Source organism: Penicillium arizonense (genome assembly GCF_001773325.1).
Source record: "Penicillium arizonense strain CBS 141311 chromosome Unknown PENARI_contig004, whole genome shotgun sequence".
Taxonomy (NCBI): domain Eukaryota; kingdom Fungi; phylum Ascomycota; class Eurotiomycetes; order Eurotiales; family Aspergillaceae; genus Penicillium; species Penicillium arizonense.
In genome coordinates this window covers 1,727,980-1,741,371 of record NW_019173281.1, presented here as the reverse complement: position 1 = coordinate 1,741,371, position 13,392 = coordinate 1,727,980, and the positions used below count along the sequence as shown (strand labels likewise).

At 52.0% G+C, this 13,392-nt stretch overlaps 6 protein-coding genes across 6 annotated transcripts; 3 read left to right on the top strand and 3 right to left on the bottom strand.

Moving 5' to 3' along the window:
* Positions 1–310: 310 nt before the first annotated feature.
* On the bottom strand, positions 311–2,237 carry PENARI_c004G08025 (karyopherin alpha; the record flags this gene model as incomplete). Its single annotated transcript, XM_022629270.1, has 2 exons — positions 311–1,732; positions 2,001–2,237. 2 exons carry the CDS (start codon positions 2,235–2,237, stop codon positions 311–313), a joined length of 1,659 nt encoding a protein of 552 aa, XP_022490664.1.
* Positions 2,238–2,605: 368 nt separating this feature from the next.
* Positions 2,606–4,555, top strand: PENARI_c004G04425 (uncharacterized protein; the record flags this gene model as incomplete). Its single annotated transcript, XM_022629082.1, has 4 exons — positions 2,606–2,863; positions 2,914–3,808; positions 3,860–4,217; positions 4,276–4,555. The coding sequence occupies 4 exons, from the start codon at positions 2,606–2,608 to the stop codon at positions 4,553–4,555; spliced, it is 1,791 nt and encodes a 596-aa protein (XP_022490990.1).
* Positions 4,556–4,880: 325 nt separating this feature from the next.
* On the bottom strand, positions 4,881–6,449 carry PENARI_c004G06111 (CCCH zinc finger protein; the record flags this gene model as incomplete). The annotated part of the gene is made up of 4 exons (XM_022629179.1): positions 4,881–5,716; positions 5,774–6,116; positions 6,172–6,315; positions 6,375–6,449. The coding sequence occupies 4 exons, from the start codon at positions 6,447–6,449 to the stop codon at positions 4,881–4,883; spliced, it is 1,398 nt and encodes a 465-aa protein (XP_022490945.1).
* A 355-nt stretch (positions 6,450–6,804) lies between these two features.
* On the top strand, positions 6,805–7,742 carry PENARI_c004G10233 (putative translocon-associated protein, alpha subunit; the record flags this gene model as incomplete). Its single annotated transcript, XM_022629384.1, has 3 exons — positions 6,805–6,876; positions 6,975–7,399; positions 7,460–7,742. 3 exons carry the CDS (start codon positions 6,805–6,807, stop codon positions 7,740–7,742), a joined length of 780 nt encoding a protein of 259 aa, XP_022491071.1.
* A 273-nt stretch (positions 7,743–8,015) lies between these two features.
* PENARI_c004G06950 (DNA 5'-adenosine monophosphate hydrolase) lies at positions 8,016–8,899 on the bottom strand (the record flags this gene model as incomplete). The annotated part of the gene is made up of 2 exons (XM_022629217.1): positions 8,016–8,767; positions 8,827–8,899. 2 exons carry the CDS (start codon positions 8,897–8,899, stop codon positions 8,016–8,018), a joined length of 825 nt encoding a protein of 274 aa, XP_022491005.1.
* A 211-nt stretch (positions 8,900–9,110) lies between these two features.
* Positions 9,111–13,292, top strand: PENARI_c004G11062 (RNA helicase; the record flags this gene model as incomplete). Its single annotated transcript, XM_022629430.1, has 3 exons — positions 9,111–9,344; positions 9,418–12,928; positions 13,027–13,292. 3 exons carry the CDS (start codon positions 9,111–9,113, stop codon positions 13,290–13,292), a joined length of 4,011 nt encoding a protein of 1,336 aa, XP_022491196.1.
* Positions 13,293–13,392: the final 100 nt, after the last annotated feature.

Genomic DNA, 13,392 nt, shown 5'->3' with positions numbered 1-13,392 from the left:
AAAAAAAAAAAAAGAAAAAAGAAAAAAAAGGAAAAGGAAAAGGGAAGGGGGAAGGGGAAGATGAAAATCGTAACAAGAGCGCGAGGTAGAAGGGGAAGAAGTTAAAAGAGCTCCAGGTACTATCCAGACACACGGTCAGACCGAGAAGTACCTAAAGTGCGAAGCGAACGAAGTGGCTTTTTGCGAGCAAGTTGGACTCTCGATAGTCAATGCTGCCCCACCCAAGCGAGTATGTGCTGGGTGCAACTTCGACGATTTTATTGAAGGGGAAAAGCAAGAAAGCAACATATTGATGTGGTCATTGGTGTCTTTACATGTCCATGGTGTCGCCGCCGTTGGAGAAGTTAAATCCACCGGGCTGCTGCTGGCCAGTACCAAGGGAGAATCCAGTCTGGGTCTGTTGGGGAGCAAGCTCCTCAATGTCACCGCCGGCCTCATCCTCGTCGGAGAAGTACTTCTCAATGATGTTGTAAGCCTTCATGTAGATCTCCTCGTTGGCGTTGTTTTGGCAGTCGTGGATCTTCTCCATGCCACCAGCCTCCTCGATGAAGAGAGCGTAGCGATTGACACGAGCCTCACCGGGCTGGCCAGCCTCCTTGTCCATGTCGCCGACCTTCAGGATGTTCTCAAGGCCATCAAGAGCGACCTGGATGATCTTGTTATCGGGGCAGGCGAGGAGGTCGCACAGGGGCTTGATGCAGCCTTGGGAGACAAGGTAGCGAATCTGATCGGGCTTCTGGAGACCACCGGAGGTGGCGTTGGAGATAGCCCAGCAAGCCTCCTTGCGGGTCTTGAAGTCACCATTGGCGAGCAAGTTGATCAGAGGGGCAATGATGCCAGCGTCAATGACAGCCTGGATTTGGCTGGAGTTACCAGCGGTAACGTTGGAGATGGTCCAGCAGGCCTCCTTACGGATGCCATCCTTGGTGGAGCTCAGGAGAGAGAGCAGGGCGGGTAGAGAGCCACAGTTGATGATGACCTGGGTCTGGACGTCGTCACCGGTGACAATGTTACCCACCGAACGGAGAGCGGGAGTCTGAACGGAGGTGGAAGCGTGCATGAGGAGCTCCACCAGGCGGCGGGGGATACCGGCCTCGATAACGGCCTGAATCTTGTCGTTGGCGCCATCAGACAGGTAGGAGATAGCCCAGCAGGCGTCAATCAGAACCTCATCGTCAAGCATGTAGATGAGCTTGGCGAGGACCGGGAGAGCAGGGGCAATAGTGTTCCAGTCGGGTTGGGGGGTCTTGCCACGGCAGAAGTTGCTAAGGGTCCAGGTGGCATTGCGGAGCATGCTAAGCTTGCGGCCATCATTGATGAGGTTCAGGAGGGGGCGGAGAGCACCGGCACCGAGAACGAAGTCACGGCAGTGAGGGCTGTCACCGGCAATGTTACCAAGAGCCCAGACGGCCTGCTCGCGGACATCGGGCTCAGGGCTGCTGAGCAGCTCGACGAAGATGGGGACAGCACCAGCTTCAATGACGACCTGGGTTTGCTGAGCGGAACCAGATGCAATGTTGGTGAGAGCCCAGGCAGACTCGAACTGAACCAGAGTGTGAGGCGAGCGAAGGAACTCCACGAAACGGGCAACGACACCGGTCTCAATGACCCGCTCGATGGGAGGGTTGCGCTCCTTGGAAAGCAATTTGCGGAACTTAGTGGTGGCCTGGATCTGTTCCTCAACCTGGTCGGAGAAGACACCCTTCACCATCAAAGGAAGCTCGACGTTAAGCTAGATGATTCATTGCGTTAGCTTTGTGATCCAAACAATGATATTTTTACAGTGGGGCGTGGGCTGGAAGACCCAAGTTTGGAGGGGCTTCGTGGGCCATGGCAACAGGGCGGTGAAAAAAATTCCTTGTTGATGATCGCATCATGAAAACAAAGGAATCGAAAAGGACCCAGGGGGTGGCAACGACACCACGGTCGCTGAGAAGCCCGATCTCAATAGATAGAAGGAATGAAAATTCAAGTGCTGAAGGGAAATTTTCAAAACATACCTCACTCTCGATAGCACTAGCTTCATCGTCGCTCTCAGTGGCGGCGTTCACGCCACCAACGCTGATACCACCATCCCGTGTCTGAATACCACGTCTCTTGGCCAAGTTGTCCTCACGCTTCTGCTTTCGGATCTCGACCTGCTGCTCCTCACGGCGACGGCGGAGCTCATCGGGTTTGAACTGGCCTCTGGCCTTGAACTGCGTCCGGCGGTGTTCGGGGATATAGCGTTCCGCCATGGTGAATGTGAGAAGAGCTGAATGAAGCGCGCCACGTAAATCAGAAAGAAGTTAAGTAATGTAGGATGGGCGCGCTGTGGATGGAAAAAGGAAGAGAGAGATGTGGGGGAGAAGAAGAGAGGAAGAAAGAGGAACATCTTGTGTGGAAGGAGGGGGGATCATGTGATCACCCATTCTATTTACTCTACGCGGTAACGCGCACGACTTCAAGTTGTATGTAGCTGGGGATCTTTTCTTTTGCTTTACTTACGCTTGACTATGGATGTACATTGTCAAGTTTCCAGTGTTCTCTGAGTTGCTACCTCGTGATATCTAAGCATCGGGAGCTTGCAGGACGCCCCGTGAACCTGCAAACTCCGACCACAGCTATGGCTCTAGGAGATTTGGTATCTATCTCCACCGCTTGTTCTTCCAGGGGAACCTTCAGTGTGCTAGGCGTGGTGGTTGATACTCTCCCACCGCTTCGGACCAAAGGCTCCTCCGCGTGTGTCACATTCACCATTAAAGACTCCGAGTTTGATGCACCTCACTGGCAGGGGGGTCTGAAAGTCAAATATTTCAACGACGATGAAAGTCACCTTCCCAATGTTCAGGTCAATGACCTAGTTCTGCTACGAAGCATCCGGGTGAGTCAGACTGAATGACATCAAGACTATAAAGCTAATGCCGGGTTCAGGTGAGCATCTACCAAAACAAGCCCACAGGAGTTGTCTCTCAGCAGGAGAGCGTTTTCTGGATAGTTTTTCGACCAGAGCCAGGGCCAGGATCCAGTCTGTCCATTACCAGTGGTCCTATTCCTTTTGAGCCGAGTTTATGGGAAAAGGACCAGGCGCAGGCACTCTTGGATCGTGTGTCTGCCGAGGGGCATATTGTGCAACCATCCACATCGCGCAGTGTGCCCGTCTCTCAAAGGCCTTCCCATATTGTTCAAGCTTCTACCTCGACCCCGAAATCGGGATTACCCTTCTCCCTTATTAAAGATGTCAAGCCGGGCAAATTTGCTCAACTACTTGGTCAAGCTGTAAAGCTGGACACGTATGACAGCGAGAAATGCCTGATGCTCATGACTGATTACACCGAGAATCCACAACTTGAGGACTACAAGAAGCCTGGGGAAGAAGAAGACGAGTCAGGCCCCGAAGGCGATCAATTCAACTACTTGGCACGGAGGAGAAAGGACTGGCCCGGTCCCTGGGGTCAATTAACGATCCAAGTGACTTTGTGGGAACCCCATGCCACCTATGCTCGAGAACATATCAAGCCAGGTGATCTTGTTCTCTTGACCTATGTACGGATCAAGGAAGGCCGCGGCTTGGAGGCTGCTGTTCACGAAGACAGGAAATACCCAGAAAAGCTTCATATCAAGGCACTGAAGGGTGGCCATGACGAACGCGCACAGGCGTTGATGAAACGTCGGGCAGAGTACTGGAAGATCCATGGTGAACCCAAGGCCGATACCAAGAATGCCAAAAAGCGGAATAAGAAGGCCCAAGAGCAGAAAAAGGAGGCGAAAAAAGAAGCAGGGCAGCTCATTTTGCCAGCAGCCACGCGAACCAAGCTAAATCCACACAGTGAGTCTACTTTATGCGAGAGAATTACACTAGCTAATAAATGTATTATAGTCAAACCAAACGCCTACCTAGCCACTGTTTCTCCTCTTGAAAAGATTTTGCGAGCAGAATCTCACATCAATCATGCTCCAGGAGGCATTGTCTACCAACTACCATTTCAAAATGTCAACTATATCTCCGAACTCCGTGTGGTCGATTTCTTTCCTCCAGATTTAGAAGATTTCGCCGTGCAGACTACACAAGCCGCCTTGTCAGAAGACACAGAGACATACTCTGGCTGGGAATGGCGGTTCTGCCTTCTTGTGGAAGGAGTGGAGCCACAGCCTTCTAAGCAGCAACCCCGGGCACGAATGAAGCTTTTCGTGTCTTGTCACGACGGTGATTGTCTCCTGGATATGGAAGCAATAGAGTAAGATATCCATCCTTTTGCCATACCACTTGCGGAATCCATATTGACCCCTCCACAGCCTTCGCAAAAGACCTCGAAAACTGGATCTTATGAAAGAGAAGCTCTTCTATCTCTGGGGCAATCTCGAAGAGCGAAAGAAAGCCATAGCTTCTGGCAACCAAAACCCGGAACCACTCAGCTCGCTGCCATTCAAATGCTGCATCAAGGAATACGGAGTGAAGTGTACCCATAGCAAAGACCCCAATGCAATGGATGTCGATGACGAGGACTGCAGCCAGCCCGATTGCTTTGGATGGGAGAGACGCTTCGGCATATTTGGCACAACTATCCACTCATGAAGTTTACGATCTACTTGTATTATTATCAACACAGATACCCTCAGAAAATTCCGTTGTTATGATCCCTAGTAATACAATTTAAGTGAGATAATAAGTGTTGGGGACCTCCCAATCATCTTTATTACCCGTATGAAAAAAAGATGATGTTGAATTCTCCATGAAACAAGCCTGTCCCCATGCACCGTCCACAACTCCTGTTAATGGGTGCTTCCGATGAACCTTTCCCCCATTAAACCCAAACCCGGTCGCGCCGAAGTCAGTAGAAAATATTCAAGGGACTTTTCGAGTGCATAAGATCCAATTCACCCTAGATGGGCGAACCAGCTTAGATCTTAGTCACTTTCACAATGTTTGTGTCGATGCCGTGCGCCACAGGTTCGAAACGGCAAGTCTCGCCGCGGAAGCAAGTCTTTTTACCTGGCTCGCTCTGAGGACAACGGTGGCCATAGATACACTCGACATCATCACAATCCAGCCCGAATCGACATGGGGTCATGCGGGCAATGGCTGACAGGATGTGCAGTTCTTGGCGGCTCAATTTGCGATCATGGTCGTGATAGCAGTTCTCTTCATTAGGACATTCCCCGAGCAAAAAGTGATAGTTGCACAATTTGAGCTTCTTCAGGCGGTTAAGATCATCCCGGGGGATGCTCTTGAAATCAAGTCGATCGACACGCTGGCCGTACTTATTTCGTTCCACGGCCTTGGGAGAGGTTGAGCTAGGTACTTTCGGTCGAACAACTTGGAAGTCAGGAGTCTCGGAGGGCGAGAGCTTATTTGCCACAGCAGTAGACAATGGAACGCCTAGACCCGACATACTGGTGCTCGTGGATGTTCTTGACAGAGGAGCAGGAGTCTGGAATTGTTGGGTTGGCGACGGCGTGAGCAACCCCCTCGAAGGAAGCGAATTCTTCCAGGGGGCTGTCCAGGTAGGTGCAATCTTAGAAGAGCGGAAGACATCTGGGAACTTCGTGGTTCGATATGTGCTTTTCAGGGTATCAAACTCCTTGTCGAAAGGAAGGCCTTCAAGTAGCGAAACCCGGCCAGTGAAATCTCCATCGACTAACACATCTTCCAGGAACCGAGCATATTCTTCAGTGGAGGCGCAACCTAGGAAGAGTTGGTGACAATGGCAGTTGTATAAGTAGAGCTTGAATGCCTCTGAGAGACAAGAGCGAATTAGCACTTTGTTCCACCGTCACAGGCTGTACCACATACCTTTGATCTTATCGTGTGCTTTGTTCTTGCCTGTTCCAACATCGACGATCTCAAAGAACGAAGTGCTTTCATTGAATCCCCGAATAAATTCCCCGATTGCAGACGCCTCTAGGGTGATCCCACCCCGACTACAAGCCTCGGTGAATCCCTTCACATCAAGGTAGATCTTGGTCATTATCTTCGGCTCGGTAATCGTTGAGAGGTTCGCCGTCACATATCCCTGGAGAGAGGTCCAGAGCTGCTTGGCCGCATTTCGTCCACCTTGTTCTCCCAGCTGCAGAAATTCGTCCTTGAATATTATGCCTTCGCCATCTAAGAGCAAAACGACAAATGGTTCCCGATCCTAAGGAAGGAATGTGTCAGCGCACGTTCAAATGCCATTCCACCGCTGCGCTCACCATAATAGTCTTGATTCGCGATATTTGGTCCATCAACTCCATCTCATGCAACTGAATATCGCGATTGAATCGGGTCTCGCGTTCGTGATCAAGCTTCTCCTGCTGGAAGGAGTTTTCTAAGGTAGTCACTCGTTGGAGAAGTTCCTGGGAGCAAGACATGTTAGCAGTGTCCGGAACATGACCAAGGGAGAGGTCGTCGCTACCTCGATGAAATCATTCTTCTGCTGGTCCAGAGCGCTAATCTGGCGATAGCGCTCTAAATAAGCCTGGGCTGCCATTTCGCAAGTGATAAAAGTGCGAAAGATTTGAGGTGAAAGCAGAGAATGCGACAAACTTGGAAGATAAGAGACAGAAGGTAAGGAGAGAAGCCGGTTTCAAGGCTGAAAGCGAAGTCCGGTTAGGCGCTTTGAAGGGCGATCTACACAGCGCGTAGATGAAGAATCACTGACCCCAGTGCGCCTTTATTAATATATGAAAATTATAGCACGCGTTTTCTTTTACTTCAAAAAAAATCGATCTAAAGAAACGCGGATGCTATCTTGCTGAGTCAGCCCCCGGTTTTGCCATACGTGGAGCCAACTCTCCTTCTCCTCTTCCTCTACCTCCCTCGTTTCGCTTTTGGTTCTCTGCACAATGACTCGCTTCGGTTTTCTCTCGCTGGCTCTCTTCTCGCTCCAGGCCTTCGTCGGCACCGGCTTTGCTGCTGTATGTTTGTCATCTCCTTCACGTCTTTCGCGTCCTTCGCGTCCACGTCCACTGTCGCAGACTCAATTGACTGACTCATTCTTGATTTGATGTTATAGGATGCCGAGAAGGCTGCGGAACCAGAGGCTATCAGCCTGGCTGTCACTGCCCAGGCTTCCTTCCCTGCTTCCGAGATCTTCGGCATCAAGCTTGTCAACGGTCACCCGACCCAGGCGCTGATCGCCATCGCCAACGATGAGCCGAACCCAATCACTGTGAACTTCATCGGTGGAAGCCTGCGGAACCCTGATGATCAGACCCAGGTCGTCCGCAACTTGACCGCCGTTCGCTACGGTGTTGAGATCCCGGCCGGTCAGAAGGAGACCATCAGCTACAGCTTTGCCACCGAGATGCACCCCCAGGATCTCCTGATGACTCTCTCTGCCATCGTCTCTGACAGCGAGGGCAACTTCCTTCCTATCACTGCCCACAATGGCACAGTCAGCGTTGTTGAGGCCGACACCAGCATTTTCGACCCTCAGATGTAATACCCCTCCTTGGACTCTGGTCGCGTGAGGTCAATTGGGCTAACAATTACTTCCAGTCTCTTCCTCTACTTCTTCCTCTTGGCCTGTGTCTCTGGAACCGGCTACTTCTTCTACTCCGTCTGGATCGCCCCTTACTTCCCCCAGAAGCGCAAGGCTGGAAAGCCCACCGAGAAGCGCCCCCAGGGCGCCAAGCGCAGTGAGGTCCAGGCTACTGAGGAGACCTCCAGCGGCGCTGCCGTTTCCTCCGCCACCACCTACAACGCCGACTGGATTCCCTCCCACCACATCACCCGCCCCGAGGCCCGCAAGTCGAAGGGCCGCTCCAAGGCCCGTGCGTAAATGCACTGAAGTGTGGGAGATTGGCATCAAATGCACACATCGACCCCAAGTTCTTGTCCAGTGAAGGCTGTATCTGACGTGCTGGAAATGCATTGTTCCTTACTGGCCGAATTGTCACTGTAGGCATGTATATTTACCAGATAGAAGATTTTGGCGCAGTCTAGCTTCTTCGGAACGCAGACTGGAAGGCCTGTAGAAGTCGAATCCATTATCATACCACGCTGTGCCTTATGTGGCAGTGCTGGTCTATCTTCGCATTCATTCATTGCTATCTCATAACTTCTTCCATTCGGTAAACTCCTGTTCCAGATGTTGCTTCAATTCCACAAAGCGGTTCCCGAACCCCCTTCCACAACGCCAGCAAGTGAAGTCTCGCTTGAGATATCCCTCCTTGGTGGGATCCCTCCGTACATCATCCTCCGCCAAGGGAAAGTCATCAATCGGAACGAAGAACGGCGTCGAGAAACTATTGTAGTGCTTCCGGTGCTTCAGACGATCACTATACCGATCAACAGATATCACATGAATATGCAAGTGATTCATCGACGGCACAGCATGTACCCCGACTACAACCTCCTGTTCCCAATCTCGACCCTGCGGTAGCTCATCCGGCGGCGGATTAGTACTCAACGCCGTTTGTCTTGCCTGCTCCTGCGCGGAACCCTTCCCATATTTGCGTCGTAGCTCCCCCGCTGCTAGTTTGCGAAGCTTGCGTGCTTCTGCCTTTACTTTTTCTAAGAATTCGGCATCCTCGAAAGCGTCAAACGGGTGAAGATACGTCTTGGTCTGCTCACGCGGGAGAAGGAGTAGGTGCAGTGAAGACTTTGGGAACATGTCGTGGATCGCTACAAAGTCTGCATTGTGGTATACTACCACATTGGGAGGGTATGTTTCTGGCTTTGCGATGTAGGCGCCTAGTCCGTCGCGAGCACTGAAGGTAGCTTGCCCTCTGGAAGCGTTGCGATCAGATGGGGCTCTGGGCGCATGCTTGGGCTGTTTGCTCTTGGGGGCGAGGAGTTCGGTGACTATTGGATCAACATACAAGTCAGCTTAGCTTCAGCAATAAAAATGAGTGCCGCATTACAAGCATTTCTCTTCGACGTGCCAGGTTGGTTCGGGTCATCCTTGCTGGGGCTTGGGCGTTTGTCCATGGACATGATGGCTTGAGACACAGAGTCACGTATACATCGGCAGCATTGCCGGCAAAGCCGTGAATCACATTCGCAACTCCGACGGAGGTTGAAGAGTCTCATGAATCGGCGTCCCAAAGTGCTCCCCGCAAATCCCAAAGCGGTTTAGTGCGGCACATGTGCCCGGGCTTAAGAAAGTTGATCTCCAATTTTTGCGAACACTCACGGACCTACACAGATGGCCCCCAAGAAGAAAGGCGACGGCCATGGAGGCCCAAAGCCTGGCACGAAACAGGCTAAAGCCGCCGCTGAGAAAGCAGGCGACGCAAAGAAGCCAGCGCCGCCAGAGGAGCCCAAGAAACCTTCTGTGAAGGAGGTTATCGGCGGCGCATCCTGGACGGGCAAGCTACCAGTCAATATGCTGGCGGAGCATTGTCAGAAACAAAAATGGGAGAAACCCGAGTACAGCATGGTATCTATACCTCCGGGGTGTGTCCGCAAACACGTGTACTCAGTCAGATGCTGATGAATTGCGACAATTGCAGATTAAAACATCGGACGGCTTTGTTTCCGCCGTTACTATGAAGAAGACAGATCCTAAGACTAAGGAATTGATCGTTATTCCGCCGATGAAGCTCCCTCCCTCCCATAAGCATCTCGCCGGACAACCTACTGCCCTTGAGGCGCGCCATTTCGCTGCAGCATTTGCTCTGTTCAGAGTATGTAATATGCGCAATATTCATATGATGATGCCCCCGACATACAAGAAACTTTGGAAGGAAGACTTTGGTGCCATCAAAGCGGCAGATACTCGAGAAGGCAAGGGCTGGATGTACGAGGCAGATCCGTTCCTGGCCAAACAAGAGCGCGAAAGTGCTGCTGCCGATTTGGCGAAGAAGAGAGCAGATCGCGAGAAGGCGCAGGCAAAGGAGAAATCCTCTGGCGTGGAATTAGGGCTCGGGAATGGTGATGCCAAGGGACGACGCATCTGGTCCCAGGCGCCTAAGGTTGACATGGGAACACGGATTCGACGAGATATTGAAGGGCTTTTGCGACAACATACAATCTGGAATCCTTATGGAGTGGAGATTCCGGCGAACCAAAAGAAGACCATTGTTGAAGAGTTCTCTGGGTTAGGGTTCCGGCGCAGCCACGTTGAAGAAGCTACTGCGGAATGCAAAGACCGCGAAGAGGTTCTGGAGTGGCTTTTGATCTATGTTCCTGATGACGATCTCCCACGGTGGAGTTTGCCAGAAGGATATTCAGCTGGAGTTAGCATTGGTTCGGCCGATCTTGCTCGTGAAGGCAAGATCAAGCGGTTGGCTTCAGTGGGTTATCCAGCTGATATGTGCTCTCAAGTTTTGGATAGCAAAAAAGGTGATGAGTTGGCGGCTGCCGAGTATTTACAAGGTACTCTGGTTCATGGATCACATTTCATATCTCCGCCTGTGGTCGACGAGGAGGATGAAGTTTGGACAGAAGAGCAATCTACCCTAGAGGCCATTTTTGGTGAACGATACCATCGCATTTCTGCAAAGGTTTGCGAGATCAATAGCGAGGCCTCTGAGGTTCCAGAGAATACAACCTTCCGCTTCCAAAAGCCCTCCGCTCATTACCCAACAACAGCTCCTATTATTTCAATATACTCCAAGGGTGTCCCGGCTTATATACGCCTGAGTGCTATCCGTCGTGCAGTACAATATGCCGAGGAGAACTTCTCAGGTGAATCTATGATATTCAACATCCTGGATTGGCTAGAACTCAATCTACCGGATATCATGGAGAACCCAGGCAAATTGCGCGAGATCTCCGCTGTGACAGCCTCGTCAACTGCTGAAACCACCGAGATTCCCGCGCGCTCTTCGCGCAAACAGAAGAGGGGCATCGATTGGAAGGTCGACTCACCACGGAGTTTGGCGATCAGAGACGCCTGGGAAACCAAACAGACGACTGCTCCGCAGATGGACATGTGTCGGAAACGACAAGCACTCCCTGCATGGAACACTCAAGAAGCTATCATTCAAACTGTCAACTCACACCAGGTTACTATCATCTCCGGTGAAACTGGTAGTGGTAAGAGTACACAATCCGTACAGTTCGTTCTGGACGACATGATCAAGCGAGGACTTGGAGGCGCTGCCAACATCATCTGTACGCAACCACGTCGAATTTCAGCCCTCGGTCTTGCCGACAGGGTCAGCGATGAGCGATGCGCGACAGTTGGTGACGAAGTGGGATATGTGATTCGAGGCGAGTCAAAGGCTAAGCCAGGCTTAACAAAGATCACATTTGTGACAACCGGTGTTTTGCTGCGTCGGATTCAATCAGGCGGTGATGCGGATGGCAATGTCTCGAGCTCCCTCGCGGACGTATCGCATGTGGTCGTTGACGAAGTTCACGAGCGCAGTCTGGATACTGACTTCCTCCTGGCGCTGCTGAGAGATGTTCTGCGTTATCGCAAAGACTTGAAGGTTATTCTCATGAGTGCCACTCTTGATGCTAGCATCTTCATGAATTACTTTGGCAGTCAGAGGTCTGTTGGCTTGGTCAACATCCCTGGTCGAACATTCCCTGTTGAAGATTACTACTTGGACGATGTCATCAGGGACACAGGCTTTGCGCCAGAACTTACCGACGAGTGGGACGATGAAGAGACCCCTCGAGGCGAGGAGACCCTCGGCAAAGCTCTACGGAGTGTGGGCATGGGAATCAACTATGACCTGATCGCATCGACAGTCCAATACATCGATGCCCAGCTAGGAGACCAACCAGGCGGCATCTTGATCTTCCTTCCTGGTACACTCGAAATCGACAGGTGTCTCACGGCAGTCAAGAGAATCCCCAACACACACCCTCTACCATTACATGCATCCCTACTCCCAGCGGAGCAGCGTCGAGTCTTCCAAAGCCCACCAAAGGGCAAGCGAAAGATCATCGCAGCCACAAATGTCGCCGAAACTTCCATCACAATCGAGGACGTAGTCGCCGTCATTGACACAGGCCGAGTCAAAGAAACAAGTTACGACCCGAAAGACAACATGGTCCGCCTCCAAGAAGTATGGGCCTCCCAAGCGGCCTGCAAACAGCGCCGCGGTCGAGCAGGCCGTGTCCGCGCCGGCACATGCTACAAGCTCTACACCCGCAAAGCAGAATCAAACATGGCGCAACGCCCAGACCCAGAAATCCGCCGCGTGCCTCTAGAACAACTTTGCCTCTCCGTCAAATCAATGAAAGGAATCGAAGATGTCGCAACCTTCCTAGCAAACACAATCACCCCACCAGAAAGCATAGCCGTCGAAGGCGCCCTAAACTTCCTCCACCGCGTGGGAGCCCTAGACCACGACAGACTCACAGCCCTAGGCCGCTACCTCTCCATGATCCCAGCCGACCTCCGCTGCGCAAAACTCATGATCTACGGCTCCATCTTCGGCTGCATGGAACCATGTCTCACAATCGCCGCCATGCTAACAGTCAAAAGCCCCTTCGTCTCACCCCGCGAGAAACGAGACGAAGCAGACGCCGCCAAGGCCTCCTTCTCCCGTCTCGGCGACGGCGACCTCCTCACCGACCTCTCAGCCTACCAGGCCTGGTCAGAGCGGACCCGGGCGCAAGGCGGTTACTGGGGAACGCAGTCATGGTGTGCGGCAAATTTCCTCTCTCACCAGACACTTCGTGATATCTCCTCCAACCGCGCGCAGTTCGTCTCATCGCTCAAAGACGCGGGGATCCTGCCCGTCAACTATTCCGATGCATCGACAGCGTGGAACCGCAACGCCGCGAACCGGAACTTGATCCGCGCCCTCATCGCTGGCGCGTTCCAGCCACAGGTTGCGCAGATCTCGTTCCCGGATAAGAAGTTCGCTAGTTCGGTCACTGGTACTGTTGAAGTTGACCCCGATGCGCGTACTATCAAGTACTTCAACCAGGAGAATGGGCGCGTCTTCATCCATCCTAGTTCTATTCTCTTCTCTGCGCAGGGATATCCCAATGCGGCGGCTTATCTTAGTTACTTCACTAAGATGGCTACTAGCAAGGTGTTTATCCGGGATCTTACCCGTAAGTCAAGAATCTCCTTTCTCTCTTTCCTCTCCTCGAGACTCGGAGCCCGAGACCCTTGTCTGAAAATTCATTTCTAACATTACTTTTTGTCGCAGCCTTCAACGCGTATTCCCTCCTCCTCTTCTGCGGCTCCATCGAACTAGACACCGTAGGCCGCGGTCTAGTGGTAGACGGCTGGCTCCGTCTCCGCGGGTGGGCACGTATTGGCGTGCTCGTTTCGCGGCTTCGCACTATGTTAGATGAGGCTCTTGCGGAGCGGTTTGATAGTCCTTCCTTGGGGATTGATGGGAGCAACAGTATTGGCGACAGGGTGATTGAAGCTGTGAAGAAGTTGATTGAGTTTAATGGGCTTGATCAGTGATATGGATAGACGGAGGCCGAGTCCAAAGGTTGTGGGTTATAACGTTAGATGACGTACATACTAGAGTTAGATGAAGATTGGATGATTTATGATATACCAG